General features: G+C 22.1%; 1 protein-coding gene across 2 annotated transcripts in view; it reads left to right on the forward strand.

The window, feature by feature from the left end:
- The window catches only part of LOC122507077 (protein naked cuticle homolog), a 49972-nt gene extending 41931 nt beyond the window's left edge, over positions 1–8041 (forward strand). The window contains exons 2-5 of one of the 2 annotated variants that reach the window (XM_043619585.1): positions 529–743; positions 3443–3805; positions 6665–6960; positions 7066–8041. In XM_043619585.1, coding sequence (XP_043475520.1) covers positions 529–743; positions 3443–3805; positions 6665–6960; positions 7066–7663 — 1472 coding nt within the window. In that variant the 3' untranslated portion in view covers positions 7664–8041. Of the gene's footprint in view, positions 1–528; positions 744–3442; positions 3806–6664; positions 6961–7045 lie in introns of both variants that reach the window. The other variant, XM_043619586.1, reaches the window with a different exon arrangement.
- Positions 8042–12228: the final 4187 nt, after the last annotated feature.

Genomic DNA, 12228 nt, shown 5'->3' on the forward strand with positions numbered 1-12228 from the left:
GTTTTTACTAAAATTGTGTTGAAAATAATTGAATTTTTACGCTCAATTCAATTATTTATGAAAATAATTGAATTCTAATTATTTACAAAATAAATTGAAAATTTTTGCGAAGAATTTAATTATTCTATTTCCACTTTCAATTAATAACTTCAGCTGATATTTAAAAATAAAAATCTTTGTATTTTTCATAATAATAACAAATTGCTCACCAATTCTTTTTATACAAAAAAATAAGAATCCATAAAGATAATTACAAAGATTGATTATTATTTTAAGGACGAAAAAATCCCTTTGTGATTTTCCCCCTCGGCAATTTTTTGAGTCGCAATCTTGTGTTGATTATAGAATGTGCCTTTATAGTGCTGTAGACAACAATGGGTTGTGAATTAATTAGATTTCCTTATTTGTAAAGACTCGCATTAAAGATGATTTTAATGGTTGATTTTAATTGAATATTTTTAATTTTTGATTGCAGTTTATAAAATATAAATTAAATGTTAATCTTGGTTCTTTTTCTGTTTTTTACAGTCGTTGGAGGCAGTGCAGACGGAAGTGATTCTGAATTACTGTTGCGAAATGACGCGATACCTTGCAATAGTTCACCGCCACCAGCACCGCCGCCACCCCATCACCGACAATCTGAATCTCCACCACCTGCAGTTAACACCCCCGTTTCTCCAACGCCTCCAGCTACCAATGAAGAGCAAACGAATTCAAATCCCACTCGGCAGCTTAGCTTCGAGGTAAATATCCTTCAATTTTAAATGCTGAGTTCAACAAAAAACGATTCTTGATTTATGATTTAATATCTCTGCCTAAAGGGAAATGGTGGAAGCATTTTTGTTTCGAGTTTTATTGTTTCGTAATTATTCACTGTTTTGAATTGAAGGGAAATTTTTTTGAGAATTTTTCTGGTGTTGAGAAATTTTTTTTTAAGTTGGAAGTTAAAAATAACAAGACTCGAACTAGGTCCGTAAATTTGCTTAAAGTCCGTAAAAGTCTGTTTTTAAAAAAAAGTCCGTAAAATCCGTAATTTGATTAAAAGCGAACGAAAGTTTTTTAAATTGTACGATATAATTTGGAGAATTCTAGAGAAATTATAAATGATTACAGAAATTCAATTACTTTTCAAAAGTAATAAAATTCTTCGCAGAAATTCAATTATTTTCAAAAGTAACAAAATTCTACGTAGAAATTCAATTCTTTATTTATTTTCAACACAATTTTAGTAAAAACTCAAATATTTTCAAAAATTAGAATAAAATATGTAAAATTTCAATTATTTTAATAAATAATTGAATTCTGCACAAAAATTCAATTATTTTTGTAAATAATAAAATTATTCGTAGAAATTCAATATTTTTGTGAATAATAAAATTATTTGTAGAAATTCAATTATTTCCAAAAATTTTAATAACATTTTCAAAATTTCAAATATTTTCATAAATAAATAAATTCCACAGAAGAATTCAATTCTTTTCATTTCAAAATTTCAATTATTTTCATAAATAAATAAATTCCACAGAAGAATTAAATTCTTTTCATTTAATAATTAAATTCTGCGCAAAAATCAAATTATTTTTGTAAATAATGTAATTTCTTCGTAAAAATTCAATTATTTTCATAAATAATTGAATTCTGCACAAAAATTCAATTATTTTTGTAAATAATAAAATTATTCGTAGAAATTCAATTATTTTTGTGAATAATAAAATTTTTTGTACAAATTCAATTATTTTCAAAAATTTTAATAACATTTTCAAAATTTCAATTACTTTCATAAATAAATAAATTCTTTGCAAGAATTTAATTATTTTTATTTAATAATTAAATTCTGCGCAAAAATCCAATTATTTTTGTAAATAATATAATTTCTTCGTACAAATTCAATTATTTTCATAAATAATTGAATTCTGCGCAAACATTCAATTATTTTTGTAAATAGTAAAATTTCTTTGTATACAAATTTAATTATTTTTGTAAATAATAAAATTCTTCGTAGAAATTCAATTATTTTCGTAAATAATAATATTCTTCGTACAAATTCAATTATTTTCAACACAATTTTAGTAAAAAAAAATTGAATTATTTTCAATTATTTTAATAAAATTTGCGAAATTCAATTCTATTTTAAATAATTTTAATCAAATTCTTGGCAAAATTTTAATTACTTTCAAAAATTTTTCTCAATTAAATGATTTTCAATATTTATTACTTGAATAAAATATACCAAAAAAATTCATTATTTAAAAAAATTTTGATAAATTTTTACGTTAACATTTAATTATTTTCATTAAATAAAAATTTCACAGGAATTCATTTATTTACAAATTTTTTTATAAATTTCTTCTAAATCATTCAATTATTTTCATAAATAATAACATTTTTTCTAATAAAAATTGATTTAACAATAAATTTCAGTAAAAAACAAATACATTTGAAAATTTTCAAAAATTTTTTTTAAAAATTATTTAAAATAATGGATTTACAGAAAAACTTTTTTTGCAAATACTAAAAAAAATTTAATTTTGGAGAAGTTACAAATTATTTGCAGAAATTCAATTATTTTCAAAAATTTTAATAAAATTCTCGACAAAATTTCAATTATTTAAAAAAATTTTCCTTAATCAATGATTTTCCAAATTTCGCAATTATTCAATTATTTTCATAAATAATAAAATTTTTACACGGATTTAATTATTTTCGTAAATTATAATATTCCTTTTAGAAATTCAATTATTTTCGTAAATAATAAAATTCTTCGTACAAATTAAATTATTTTCAATTATTTTAATAAAATCTGCGAAATTCAATTCTATTTTCAAAATAATAAAAATTGATTTAAAAATGAATTCCAGTTAAAATTTTAGATAATAATTGAATATTAAAAGCAATATAGCGCGAATTTTTCGAAATAATTGAATTTTGACATTAATTTTTTAAAAAAGTTAAATTGAATTTTTGTTATATTATTTTAAGTTTTTTATTTTCTAATATATATTTAATTGAAGAATTTACGAATAATTGAAATTTTGTAAAATTGAAGATTGTAAACAAATGGATTTGAAAATTGTCAAAGAACTTTTTCGAAAATTATTAAAAATAATCGATTTAAAGAAGAATTTTAGCAAATTCCGTATTTTTAAATACTTTTACTGGTTCAAACCCTGAAATATAAAAAATGAAGTAAGAAGTAAAAAGTAAACATTAAAAACAAAAAAAAAGAATTACAAAGTAAAAAGTAAGAAAAAAAGAAGTTAAAAGTAAAAAATAAGGAAAAAGGAAGTAAAAAGTAAGAAATAAAAAATAAAAAGTAAGAAGAAAGAAAAAAATAAGGAAAAAGGAAGTAAAAAGTGAAAAGTAATATTAAGTATAAGAGAATGAATTGATTTGAATATTGTTGATAATGCAATAACGTATTTTTGTTTTTCTTGTTGAATAGGAATTCGAGTGCGATGTCTCGGTGGCGGAGGGAGGAGGCAGAAGGCAGGAATTTTCCTTCACCCTCTATGGAGTCGACGGCCACGGGAGAATATCAAAGGACGACATTGCAGGTCTTGTGAAGGCAATTTACGATACTCTTGGATCGAAAATTCAAGCACCATCGTGCGGGCAAATTAAAGTAAAACTCACTGTTTCGCCCGATCAACGAACAACGACTCAAGGAACGCCAAAAACCACTTCGAGTCAAAATCGAAATTCCCCCTGCTGTCATGTGACACACGTCGATCCATGCAGTCACGCTAATCAAGTCTCATCTCACAGGACTCATCGCCGAAGAAGAGCACCTCGACATCGTTTTCAGGTGGGCACAATATTTATTTATTTATTTTTTCATTTTATTTATCTTTTTAAATATACTAAAGACGAATTTTCTTCAAATTATTTTCAAAAAGGGCGACTTTCACCATTTTTCTTCCAAATATTGCAACTGATTTCAAAAAAGACGTATTTTTTTTACTTATTTTCGAAAAAATGGGTCTTTTTCGACTTTTTTTCCAAATATTGCGATTGTTTTCAGGAAAGGCGAATTTTTTCGACTTATTTTCAAAAAATGCGTCATTTTCGACTTTTCTTACAAATATTGCAACGAATTTCAAAAAAGACGAATTTTCTCGACTTATTTTCGAAAAATGCGCCTTTTTCGACTTCTTTTCCAAATATTGCAACAGATTTAAAGAAAGACGCATTTTCTCGACCTATTTTCAAAAAATGGGACTTTATCGACTTATCTTCCAAATATTACAACAAAAAACCACTTTTTTCGATTTTTATACTGTAAAAAGTAATTATAGTGTCATAATTTTTTTTTCAAGCCTTTTAGCGCTTAAAACAGAATTCTTTCTAAAAAAAAAAATTTTTGCTTTTTTCTCAAGTATTTTTTTCTAAGATTTCTGAAAATCAAATTTCGAAGAATTTAAAATTGCAAATTTGGAAAATAATTAAATTCTCAAAAATTTAAAATACAATTATTTTCAATACATAATTACGAAGATTCAATTTTTATTTTTGCAGAAAGAGAAAAGTAAACTTTTTTAAAAATCGATTTTTTTGGATTTATTTTTAAATTCTTGAAAAAATCTTTTATTTTTATATTTTTAATAAATATTCTTTGAAAACTTATAGCTATTTTTAAAAATATTTTACAAAAAGTCTTTTAAAAAATTTAATTCTTTATAAAAAAACACTTGTTATAAAATATTTGGAAATTTGTCAATTCTGTATAAAAAAAATTATCTTTTAAAAAAATAATGAGAAATATTTAAAAAAAAACTGATTTTAAGAATTTTTTTAATACAATTTTTTAAAAATTAATTTTCAATATTTTCGGTCAAATATTTTTAATAATTTCGAAATAATTGAAATTTTTTAAAAATTTTATTGAAAATAATTGATTTTTTTAAAGTATTTTTTGAGAAAAATTAATTAATAGAATTTTTTTATTATAAGTTTTTAAAAATAAAATATTTTCAATATTTTCTGTTGGTATATTTTCAATAATTCACCTTAATTTAAAATATTAATTAATTATTCAATTATTATTTATTATTCTTGAGAAACTTTTGGAAAATTGTTAAAAATAATAATAATTGATTTAGAGTCGAATTTCAGTTAAAATTTCTAGAAAATAATTAAATTTTGGTTGGGTTACAGTTGTAATTTTTAGGAATATTTAACAGAATGTTTGAAATTGAAATTTCTATGCTGTAGAATTTAAATAATATTTAAATATTTATTTTAAAAAAAATCGAATTTTTTCTTTAATTTTAGTTAAAAACTTTAGAAAAATAATTTAATTTTGTAACAATTGCTATTTTGGTAGTTTTTAAATTGAAATTTTTAAAAATTTAATGCTGCCGTGACAAAATGAAATAAGTATTTAAATATATTCATTTAACAAAATTATTCAAGTTTAGAAGAATTAAATTTCAAAATTCGGAGAAAAAGTAGATTTTTGAAAAATTTAAATTTAAATTTTGGAAAATTTAATATTCCCGTGAGAAAATAAATAACTGATTTAAATATTTATTTTACAAAATTATTCAAGTTTAAAAATATTTTTAATTTAGAAATTCTGAGAAAAATTAGGTTTTTGAAAAATTTTAATTAAAATTTTCTGAAGATAATTGAATTCCCGAGAAAAATTCTTTTATCCAAACCTCTTTTCAAAATCAAATATTTTTAATAATTTTTTTCACAATTTCTTCGAAAATTCAATTACTTAATATTAATCAATTTAAAAAGATAAAAGAGTTCAAAGAAGTTTCTTTTTTTTTCTTTTTTTTATTTAGTAAAATTGTTTGAAAATAATTGGTTTTGTAAAAGAATTTTTAGAAAATATTTGAAAATAATAAAATTGTTGAAGAACTTCAATTAAAAATTTAAAAATACTTGATTTACCCAAAATTTCATTATTTTCAAATTTCAAATATTTTCTAAATTGATCTAAATTTTCTAAATTCTTTTATAAAAATTCAGTTATTTTCAAAAAAAGTTTCTAAAATTCTTCGAGAATTCAATTATTTAAATTCAAAAATAATAGAAAACAATAAATTTCAGAAGAATTTTAATTACAATGAATTCCCGAGAATAATTAATTGAAGCGAATTTTCAAGCAATTGAAAGTCTCCTTAAATTTTATATTAAATAAATCTTGTATTTTATGGAATTTTATTGTAATTTTTATTAAAATTTATAAAAAATTTTTTTTTGGAGAATTTTATTGCAGTTATAAAAATTTGAAACACAATTGTGTTTATGCAGAAAAATACGAAAAATGTGATAAATTTATTTGAAAGTAATTGAATTTACAAAAACTTGGAATTTAAGTTAAATATTATGGAAATAAGGGAAACAGTGGAAACATTTTCTGGACATCAGGGAAATGGAAAATTAACTTTTTCTGACAAGTTTGAATAAAATAAACGACTTTTCGACTTTTTGACTTTTTCCGTATTTGAATCGACTAAAAACGACTTTTTTTGCGCCTTAAAGTCAATCCGAAGCCTGTAACTTAGAATTTGAGAGAAATATAACTATATTTTTTCTTATAAATAAAAGATGTTTTTGGTTTTATTTATATATAATTTTATGGCTTTCAAAAAATATTGAATTTATATTTTTTCTTGCACTGAATTCATTTCTTTTTCCTTTTTACTTTCAGTCGGAGCAACCGGTGAAAAATCCAAGTGACGAAGACGCGGAGAACGTTCCCACAAATCCATCAAAGGAAGAAGAGCTACGAAGAAGAGTAGGGCCGGTACCCCATCTCATTTCGCCCTATTCAAACAGTTCCGAGGGCGATGTAAGTGAAGCCAGTGACATTTCGCCAACCCTCACACCATTGACACCCCTTGTATCAAATCATCGAAAACGAAGCGCGGCAATGCAACGACAACAACTGTTCGAAATAATTCAAGCGAATATGGAAAAAAATAATCTTGGTGTTAATAATTCTAGGTAATGAATTTTAAACTCTTTATTATAATTCCAATTTAAAATTCAATTAATTCCCACAATCAATAATACGAATTCTCAATTAAAGTCAATATCTTCTTTTGTCAGGAAGCACCACCAGAATGAACAATTACCTATTCGAAGTCCCTATGCAGAGCCGCCGAGTCCCTATACACAAAGGCAGTTCACGACGACGCATCGACATTCGACCGCCTATCATAAACCAAATCGAGAACCAGTATTCACAACAAAAGTGCCAACAAAATCAAAGGCAAACGGAAGGAAAACAAGGGGAAATCATCCAAATGCACCGCGAAACACACCCGTCAGCTCGCCAAAAAGTAACGTGCATTCGCAAATCCAAGCGCAAGTTCTCCAACAAAACGCAGCGACACGTCACGTCGCCCAAGTTGCACAGCAAATAATCAATAAAAATAATGCCTTTGCACAGGCGAACAATTTGAAAAATGACATTCAACATATACAGTCGCCAATCACTGGTAATAAGGGGAGTAAGAAACATCAATTGAAACACGCAACAAGGGAACAGGATCAAGCGAGGGCAATGGCGCAAGTTGTTCGTTGGTTGGAACGTGAATTCTCGCAGAATTCAGCGGCAGCAGCCGCCGCGGCCGCTGGACAAAAACACGTTCACGAACATATTCATCATCATTATCATCATTATCATGCGGAAGCTTTAGTCTAGTTCTGCCAAAATTTTCTTTCTCTCTCTCTCTCTAAGGAAAAAAAGAAAAAAAGTAATTTTTTTTATCTTTTCTATTTATATTATTATTATTTATCGAAAAAAAAATCGATTTTGATTATCTGTGTGGAAAAAATAGATTATTCCTGACAATTTGATTTTAAAGTAAGAGATTTTTACTCTTCTCTCTCTATTAGAAAAAATCTATAATTTTTAATAGAATCTATTCCAAATAGAAAATTTAAAAATAATACAATTTATGCAGAAATTAAAAAGAAATTATTAAATTTCATTAATAATAATTACTATGAATTTCTGTTAATAAAAATTAATAACAATTATTGTTATTAGTAAAAAAGTTCATTAGTTTATAGAGTGCAGGCCTCGAAATTTTTATTTTATTAGTTTTTTTGTAATAAATTGACTTTCAAAAGTGTTAGATTTTACGAATAATTTTGAAATTTTTAAAGTAAATTAAATTTCATTCAATTATTAAAAGAAATAATTGGATTTTCATTCAATTATTTAGAAAAATAATTGAATTATTCTGAATAAATTTAATTGAATTAAATTCTAAATAATTGAATTTTTATTCAATTATTTAGAATAATAATTGAATTTCCATTCAATTATTTTAATGAATAATTGAATTTTTAAAGTAAATGAATTTTCATTCAATTATTTAGAGAAATAATTGGATTTCCATTCAATTATTTAGAAAAATAATTGAATTTTTATTCAATTATTTAGAAAAATAATTGAATTTTTATTCAATCATTTAGAAAAATAATTGAATTTTTCTAAATAAATTGAATAGATTAAATTCTAAATAATTGAATTTTTATTCAATTATTTTGTTACATTACTTGTAAATAAAAAATTATTCAATTATTTAGAAAAATAATTGAATTTTCAATCAATTATTTTGATGAATAATTGAATTTTAGTTTAATTTCCTTTATAAATAATTAAAAATTTTATTCAATTAATTTTGATAAATAATGCAAATTATTATTTAAATAATTTTTATAAATTAATAAATTTCAAAATGTTTTAAATAAATATTTTTAAAAATTTAAATTTTTTGACCTTAAAAAGTGAAATTATTAAAATTTATTCAATTATGAATTTAAAAAATTTTGAAAAAAATATTTTTCAAAATTTATTTTTTCGTTAGACAATTTTTCCTTTTTGTAAATTCATTCTATTTTAAAAATTACTTTAACTCGCAAATTTCTTTCTTTCTAATTTTAAATCTGAATGAAAAGTTGACAAAAAATTTAAATAAGTATTTTCTACTAATTTTTATCAACTTTTCACTTTAAAACTTTAGTAAAAGAATTTTTAACTTCTAAAAAATTAGTTAAATTCTAATAATAATTAGAAAATTTTTTTACTAATTTTGAATTGATTTGATTTGACTCAGGTCAGATTTGAAATTTTTAGAATAAAATTTCTTTTAAAATAATCTTGAAAGTTAGTTTTAAATACAAAAATGAATTTTGTCTGAATTTAATTCTGAAATTTTGAAATTAAAATTTCTTAAAAATAATAATGAATATTTTTCAAGAATAATAATAATAAATAATTCTTGAGAATTATTCCAAAAATTAAAATAAAACAAATTTTTCCTCGGTTCCATTTAGGACATTTTTAAAATAAAATTTGAAAATAATAATTTATTATTAATTAAAATTTATAAATTAAAAACAATTGTTTTACGCCTAAAATTTGTTCCGAGGCCTGCGACTCGAAATTCAAAAGAATCAGAAAATAACACTTTTTTTCATTCCTTCGGAGAGTAAAAATTTAAAAATGGTAAAAAACAATGTTAATAGGAACAATAAAAAAAATGAAAAAAATAGAAAAATAAGGAAATAAAAATCAAAATAGTAGGAAAACATTTATAAATTCAAATTGTCACGAATAAAATATTTTCACATCGATTCCTTATCGAAATGACTGTAAAAAAATTGATACCGACTCTTATTCTTGAGTCTCTATCAATAAAACAATTCAAAGGCCTATAATAATATTTATATAAATTAATCTTAAAAGAAAAATTGTTTTTATACATGTCTGACAATATTAAACCACTCGGACTTTCAAATTGTCGCGTTTTCTATGAAAACTTTTTTTCCAAAAAATAATTATTGTATAGATAATTTTTTTTCATTTCTACTCTTCTTATAGCGTAGAATTTGAAAGTTTTGCGAGCTGGTTAAAAAAAACAAACAAAATGTATACGTATAGAATAATTAATGACAATGTAATAATATTTTTGTCTTCCTTGCATCGAAATTTTAAAATTCATGTCTCAAAATGGACGAATTCTCTGTGTATGAAAGGAATTTTTGGAAAAAAAAACTTTTGGTAAAAACTTTTGGAAAAAACTTTTAGTAAAAACTTTCGGTAAAAAATTTTAGAAAATTTTTGAAACATTTTGTAGAAAAAATTTGTAGAAAACCTTTTTTAGAAATTGTGAAGAATATTTTATAATATGAAAAATATTTTTGTGGGTACAAATTCTTTGCATACAATAATAATAATAATAATTTGTTTTTTAATATACAAATCTCAGGCAATATTGTTATCTAGTAATTTAGTAATATTTATGTGATGCATTTTTCTGATAGGGGGAAAAAAAAGAAGAAAAGTACCTTGATAATTAGATTCTTTTTTTTTTGTAATTTTCCGATGGAATTCATTCAAAGAAAAACAAAAAGAAATCATCAAATTTTGGTTTTTTCATACCTAATAGCTTCTGGTTGGGATTTTTTGATTTTTTCTTCAGCTGATTATGTACTTTTTTTGTAGCTTAGAAAGAGAACATTCAATGCACCACATTAGCTTCTAAGCAAAATAAAAGTGACAATATTTTTCTATTATTATCGATGCAAAGTATTATACATTATTTAAGAATTCATTCTAGTAATAAATATTATTGAAGGAATAAAAGAATTAAAAAATAAAAAAAATAAGGACGAAAAAAAACCGTGTCCTTGAAAATGTATTAATTCGTAATAACAGGATTTGTAATTTTTTATTCAACTTTGTAATCACTGTAGATTTTTATTGGTATTTATTAAAACACATTTTTATAAAAAATTTGTCTTTTTCTTCTTTTATGAACGTAAAACGAAAAATGAATTTTTTTCCTTTTCCTTTAATTTAAAATTATTATTTTCAAAATACAATTTTAATAAAATTTTTCTAACAGGTTCAATTATTTTTAAAAATTGTAATAAAATTTTTCTAAGCAATTCAATTGTTCTCAAAAGTTTTTAATAAAATTCTTTGTAAATTTCAATTATTTTCAAAATTTCCAATTAAAATTATTTTTAAAAATTACATTATTTTTACGAAATTTAAAGAAATTCTTCAAAAAAAAAAAAAAAAAATAATGTAATTATTTACAAAAACTAATAAAATTGTTTAAAAGAATTTAATTTTCTATGAATAATTTTAATAATTGAATTCTTGAAAAGAATTTTATTAAAACGTTTTTAAATAATTGAATTCCTGTAAAAAAATTTTTTATTTATATTTTCTACAAATAATTTAATTTACTATTTATTGATATTATTGAATTCTTTCGAAGAATTTAAAAGAAAATATTTAAAAATAATTTAATTTTCCCTAGAATTCAATTAAAATTGTATTTAAAATAATTGAATTCCAGCGAAAATTTCATTATTTTTAAAAATAATTGAATTCTTTAATTGGATTTTATTAAAAGTTTTTTAAATAATTGAACTGTGAAAAATTCAATTATTTTTAAAATATGGAAATTTTCTCGGAGAATTTTAACGAGATTTTTTAAAAATAATTGAAATTTTCGAAGAAATTAATTAAAATTCTATTGAAAATAAGTGAAATCCTGATAAGAATTTTATTATTTATATAAAAATAATTGAATTTATTTACGAAAATTTTTATTATTTAAAAATTGACTAAAGAATTTTATAACAATTATTAAAAATAATTAAATTCGACATAATATTTTATTATTTAAAATTTTTTTTATAAATACTTTACAAGAATTCAATGATTTTCAGTAAATTAATTTTAAAAATTGAAATATTTAAAAAGAAAAATTAATATTAATTCAAAAAGTTTTCAAAATTGCGAGAATATTTTCAAATATTCGCGCGTTCTGCTTTTAGCCAATCAGGTGAGAGTTATTTGAATTTGAGTAGCGCCATCTACTTTTTAACTGCGGGAAGTGTAGGAACTATGGAATTTTTCACTAGCGACATCTATGAATCGATCACATAACCTCAGCTTCATCTTTTATATTCTGCTTTATCGATCAAATTAATCCAATCTATTTATTAATATTTAATATATTTTTATTTATTTATTTATATAATTTTTATTATATTTATTATAATATATCTTATTTTTATCTTCGATTCTAAATTAAATTCAAATTTCGCGCCAAAATTTTTTTTATATTTTGAACATATTCGAGGTTTTGAATTTTAAACATTCGAGGAGTTGAATTTCGGAGTTTTGAACATTCGGGGAGTTGAAATTTCGACACTTTTGGATAATTTGGTGAAATC

Source organism: Leptopilina heterotoma, unplaced genomic scaffold (genome assembly GCF_015476425.1).
Source record: "Leptopilina heterotoma isolate Lh14 unplaced genomic scaffold, ASM1547642v1 Lhet_45, whole genome shotgun sequence".
Taxonomy (NCBI): Eukaryota; Metazoa; Arthropoda; class Insecta; order Hymenoptera; family Figitidae; genus Leptopilina; species Leptopilina heterotoma.